A 6111-nucleotide genomic window follows, 5' to 3' on the forward strand; every position below is an offset into this window, starting at 1 on the left:
TCAGTATTTTTGTTACAGTGGTATAGAAGCTGCCCTTGAGCCGGGTGGTAGGTGCTTTCGAGCTTTTATACCTTCTGCCTGATGGGAGGAGGAGTGAAGAGAGAATGTCTGGAATGAGAGAGACCTCTGATTATGTTAGCTACTTTTCCGAGGCAGTGGGAAATGTAGACGTGGTCCATGGAGGTGAGGTTGGTTTTCTTGATATGCTAGGCTCTGTTCGCAACTAACTACAATTTCCTGCAGTCTCAGGGAAAGCAGTTGCAATACCAAACTGTGATTCATCCGGATGGAATGATTTCTATCATAGATCTGTAAAACAAAAATCATGTTATTGCTCTGTTAACTAGTCAAAATAATTGGCAAGCATCTTCCAGCATGATGTATGAAATATTAAAAAGACACGTTCACCATTTATATTGCCTTTCCGGGGCATTTTGCCTGATGCACACATTGTCACCTGTCTGGACTGATATATACTATGTACTACTTGCCTACAGGTGAGCAAGCAACTGGCTGAAGAGTATGAAAAGCTGGTTAGCCCAGAGAAGGCGTCTACTGAGGATACCAAGCCACTGAAGATAAAGGAGGAACCTATCAGTGACATTGCTTTCCCCATCAATGAAGAGAATGAGCCTGACCTTTCCACAGGCGAGCAGGCCTTGCAGCTTGGAGTTCTGGCTCAGGCTCATGAACGTTACACTGCTGCACTGGAGGCTGATGCATCTCCTCAGACATCAGGTGAGGACAGATTCTGCCAGGTTGTCAGACACCTTGAAGGCCGACGTCAGCTGTTCCTTTCTGATTTTTGTGTTTTTCCTTTTTTTCTAAAATGCTTATTTCAAAGAAGCAGTAGAATGGGAGTAGCACACACAAAATGCTGGAGGAACTCAGCAGGTCAGACAGCATCTATGGAAAGGAATAAAGAGTCAACGTTTCAGGCTGAGACACTTCCTGAGGACTGGAAAGGAAGGGGAAGAAGCCAGAATAAGAAAGTGGGGGGAGGGGAAGGAGTACAAGCTAGAAGGTGATACAAGGGAACAACAATAACAAAGCTCTGAGTATGGTGTTCAGTTACAGGGAAAGTTCAGTGCTGGCAGACAATAAGGTGTACGGCCATGTTAAGGTGAAGCCAGGTGAGGGGGAAGATAGGTGGGTGGAAGAGGTCGGAGGGTTGAAATGAGAAGTTGGGAAGTAACAGGTGGAAAGGATAAAGGGCTGAAGAAGAAGGAATCCGATAGGGGAGGAGAGTGGATCTTGGGAGACAGGGAAGGAGGAGGACAGCAGAGAGGGGTGATAGGCAGGCAAGAGAAGACAAGAGGTAAGAGAGTAGCCAGAATGGGGAATGTAATAAGACAGAAAGGGTACAGAGGGGGAGAAATTGCCAGGTTAGACAAATTGATATGCATGCCACCAAGTTGGAGGCTACCCAGAGGGAATATGAAGTTTTGCTCCTCCATTCAGAGAGTGGCCTCATCATGGCAGTAACAGGAGCCATGGACCGATGTGTCAGAACGGGGATTGGAATTGAAATTGTTGGCCACCGGGAAATACTGCTTTTTGCAGATGAGCGAAGGTGCTCGACAGGTGTCCCGGAGTCTGCTCGGGTCTTTGGTAGTGTAGGACTAGCAGATTTTCCAGGTGATTTGATGTTGTTTATTATTATCCCAACATGTTTATAACTCACTTTTTATGTTGCATAGTATCATAATAAAATTTCCAGTAAATATAAAGAGAATTCAGCAAATGAGGACCTTATTAACCTAAGAGGAATATGGGAATAAGGGCCAAGATGAATTGGAAAGGAGGAGGTAAATATCTCCTTATGAGCCAAGTCCCAGTGCACTGGAATTTCCATGTAGTTGAATAGGGAATTATCAGATTTACTGTATTATGGATATAGCCCTTTTTCCTGAAAGTCATGTGCAGCAGTGCCACAAAATAAAGACTTCAATAAATAATCTTACAGAAAATGACTCAAAAATTCCTGATGAACACTATGTAGGAGATAAGGGCCATATTCACAGTAGTTGAATGCTACTATAATTGGAACGAAATCCCTGTGATCTTGGAGATGATTGTTGAAAACCAGTGATTCACTCTAGTATTGTCAGTATGAGGGAAATGGGTTAGGTTTTTGGAATGAATCTGCAGACACACCAAAATATTAATTGTAGGTTGGCTTAATTAGTGCTTTTAGAGGTTTATTTTTGTCTAAAATGCAGGTGAATTGGGACAAAGTAAAAACACCTTTCAAAGATTTGAATGGTATGGCAAAACACTGTGAAAATAAGAGGGCTAAATATCTTCATGAACACACAGATTTGCAAAGCAGGGAAGTATATGTATGTGCAGCTACCATGCATAACTGCAATAGTTCTTTTGCTTAAAATAAAAGAATTGGTGACCTTGAAGCAAACAAGAGAGAGCAAAAAGGCAAAGAATGGGTTGAAATTAAGAAAAACAAACAGATACTGGAAATCTGAAATAAAAACGGAAAAAGGTAGAAAAACTAAGCAGATCGGACAGCATTATAGAAAGAGAACAGTTAATGTTTTGGGTCTACTGAATAATGGGCTGATACATTCAATGGAAAGATGGAAAGACAGAAATAAATATTTGGATTAAAGGATTCCAATACAAAATACGAGTGGTTGATATAGCTGCATGAATGACCAATAGGATTTTTAGTTTTGTAGATGGTGCATTGAGCAGAAAAAGAAGTCATTACAAGTGGTTCCCTGGCTACAACTGTCTAGGTGGAGATGATTTTTTTTGTTAAAACCTAGTTTAATTTCAGATTTGCTTCTTTCTTCAGGCCCTGAGGTTAGCAGTTCTCCTCTGTGGAATCTAACTCAAGTTAAAATGGAGCCTCAAGAGAATGAAGAAGGCAACGGCCCTCCTCATGGTGTTTTGGGCAACGATGTGTTTGAAGAACCAATGTCTGCCATGAGTGACTCTGGCATCCCACAAACTCCAAACACTGCTGGTTCTGATGGCAGCTATATATCTCACTCTCCTGACAGTCTAATGGCATCTTCTCCTGTTTTCAATCAGCGACCAAAGAAAAAGCTAAGGAAGGTGTGAAAACTCACCAACCATTCAATAGTCAGTTTTTAAGGAACTTATTTGAAGCAGTTGCTTTCTTCAACAATGCTAATTTGATACATTCTTTAATCAGATTGGAGACGTACTTACAGAATTACTTTGTACTTTAATGTAAAGAGTCAGGGCCAAAACAACAAACAAAAAACTCGTTCATACTTGCTTTGAGTTTGTGAGGTAGGGGAAGGCCATGAGAAAGAGAATGGAGATTTTGTGCAAACTGATGCAAACTTTAACTTTTAGAATGAGTTTGAATTGAGTTCCGAAGGGAAGCCTTTTCCCTCAGATGGATGGGCTTCTAGAAAAAAATCACTTCAGTTTGTATACCATTCAAATAATAAATTGCTTGTCATTGAGGCGAATGTGGAAGCCATTTATGCATGCTTACCACTCTGGTGTATCACTGTATGAAATAAGTTCAGAGAATTTCTGTGGGCAGAAATTTTCAGTTGCAAGAATTCAAGTCAGTGCAATACATAACACGGTGCGGTTTAACATTTCATGTTTAATTTTAGTCAATTTCTTTTGTGCCTTCACTTAATACATTTAAGATAGACACCATCTTTGCAAACTGTTGTTCCTCCCTATTCAAACAGATTAACTGGTCAGGTTACCCAGCAAAATCCTACAGTGAAACCATTCCCCTGTGGCTGCTTGACAATGCATGTTCTACTTCAAACGAATTTTTTGTCTACATTTGACATTTTAAACTGGAGGGTTAATTCACTGATCCCACACTCTATTTCTAAGGCTCATAGAATTAATGGTGCATTTTTATAGCTTCTTATTGGTGGGGTGTCTATCCTTGATTACTTCACCCAGGTACAAATGTGGTAGGTATACAATGCAAACGTTATAGACTGAGCTCAGTATTACTTTGAGCTTGATTTATTTAAATAAAGATTGTAGGAAGTTTTTTGGAATGAAAACCAGACACCACATATCTTGTTTTTCCTAAATTAAGCATTTTCCTATTAATTTTAATCTCTTAAGGCAGATCACTGAATAAGCAAAGAATTGAGAAAATTTTCAACACCATTGATCAAATCATGATTATATCCAGAAAATAAAAAATTTAAAAAAAAACTGCAGATGCTGGAAACCTGAAATAAAACAGGAGCGCTGTGGATGAAAAGAGAAACAGAGTTAACATTTCAGGTGGAAGAGGACTTGACCTGACAAGTACTTCCAGCATTTTCTGTGGTTTGTGATCTTATGCCCTTTCTCCCAGCTGATAGTAAGTTTGAAAATTAGTTTTGATCTCCAGGCTTTGAATTGTTGCTAGTCAATTTTGGATTTTACACCCCACAGGAATCTAAAAGATCCAGCATTAAATGTACTAGCTATCAAAAAGTCAGCATTTTATCTGAGACTTGTATCTGAGACTTCTCAGAAAGAGCAGGCTATATAATGAGATTGCAAAAAATTGAAGAGGAGATTGAGTCATACAGGAGAAATATGTGTTTTTCATCACGTTTTTAATCCACTTGCCATTGTGGTATTTTGTATCAGCCATTGATGCATCTCTGCTGTGCACTAAAAGGCTAGAACAGCTTTTTTTTGTTTCCCTTTTTTACATCCTCTTGATGTTACCATTGAACTTGTGGAAGGAGACAGATTGGAAGTAAGGGTTACTATCGTGAACACTTGTCTGCTGCTTTTACAAACTAGTTATTTTAATATGTGCCACTCATAAATTTCCTGACTGTCCTATTTGCTGATAGGGGCTCTGAAAATTAACCCAAGTGTTGGAGCATGCAACCTAATAGCCCTTCTTTCTCTGCTCTGGATTTATTTCTATGTACAATGGCTACTATGTACCCTGACTATGTAAATAAATGCTCCTTTACCACTCTGCCTTTCACCTATGGTCTATCATAATCCTTTCTGAAAAGGGACTAAGTTTCTTGGATAAGACCAACCTTCAGAACTCATATTATCTGGATTCAGAGATTGATAAGATTTACCGCCAATAGTTACACATTTCCTTAGGCTGACTATTTCACAAATGTTAATTTGCCCTGCCATTAAATGTTTTAAGATCAACTTGTTGTATACTTTAGTAGTTCAATATACAAACGTTTGTATAAAAATCTATAACATTCAGCACAAAGCAAAGAGAACTTAAATAATTACCGAGATAAAAATCTGATGATGTTTTTGAAAGGTTCTGTGTTAGGGCCTTGAGGATGCTGGAATTACTCAGCACATTCATTATCCCATCTTCTTTTCCCAGTTATAAAGTTTCAGGGAACAGCCTGTACCTGAAATGTCCAACTACTGACATTTGTGCTGAACATTTCTATCGTTTTGTTTTTCTTGCTTATCAATTATCCTTATTTGAGCTCCATTCCACTGCCCCTGTCTACCAATCATGTATAAAGGGAAGCAGTATTGTCTGGGAAAGCTAAGCTGGAAAAGGTCTCTTTAATTTCCTTGGGCAAGCTCTGTAGCAATAAAAGAAATGAATTGCTGTTGCCTTTTATCCTGTCGGAATAAAATGAATCCTTTCAAAATACCTATATTCTTTGAGTACTGCGTGAAACCATTTTGTGAAAATTACATTTGTAAATCTTGATTAGGTGACCACATTGTGTACGTAACCTCATAACATTTAATGTCTCCCCTCCCACCCCCAAGCCACCAAGACCTGTAGATGACATGTCAGTAAATTTAACAGTAAATGTTTAGCCTGAACAGCAGAGAGGTGAAGGCATCAGGAACACAACAATAGCTTGCAGGACCTGAACATCTATTATCATCTTTCATCGATACTCATCAGCATTGGTGCTGATCTGCTTTCTGAGGGCAGGAGTAAAGCTGGACCTGGAAGAGACAGCTGTTATATGCTGACCAAATAGAGGTGAGGACATACAGGAAAGGGTGCAGGTAAAGTGAGGTGTGTTTTATTTATGAGATGTGCAGAGCAGGTGTTTTTCTTTACACAGAGTTGTACGTGTCTGGAATGCACTGCCAAGAATGGAGGTGGAAGCAGGCACATGAACTTGA

The 6111-nt window shown here is 39.4% G+C and overlaps 1 protein-coding gene across 1 annotated transcript in view; it reads left to right on the plus strand.

Moving 5' to 3' along the window:
* The window catches only part of supt7l (SPT7 like, STAGA complex subunit gamma), a 35315-nt gene extending 30358 nt beyond the window's left edge, over window positions 1-4957 (plus strand). The window contains exons 4-5 of the mRNA XM_072247365.1: window positions 498-738; window positions 2816-4957. Of these exons, the coding sequence (XP_072103466.1) occupies window positions 498-738; window positions 2816-3084 (510 nt within the window). The 3' untranslated portion in view covers window positions 3085-4957. The remainder of the gene's footprint in view (window positions 1-497; window positions 739-2815) is intronic.
* Window positions 4958-6111: the final 1154 nt, after the last annotated feature.

The sequence above is a fragment of the Mobula birostris genome, chromosome 2 (genome assembly GCF_030028105.1).
Source record: "Mobula birostris isolate sMobBir1 chromosome 2, sMobBir1.hap1, whole genome shotgun sequence".
NCBI classification, from domain to species: Eukaryota; Metazoa; Chordata; class Chondrichthyes; order Myliobatiformes; family Myliobatidae; genus Mobula; species Mobula birostris.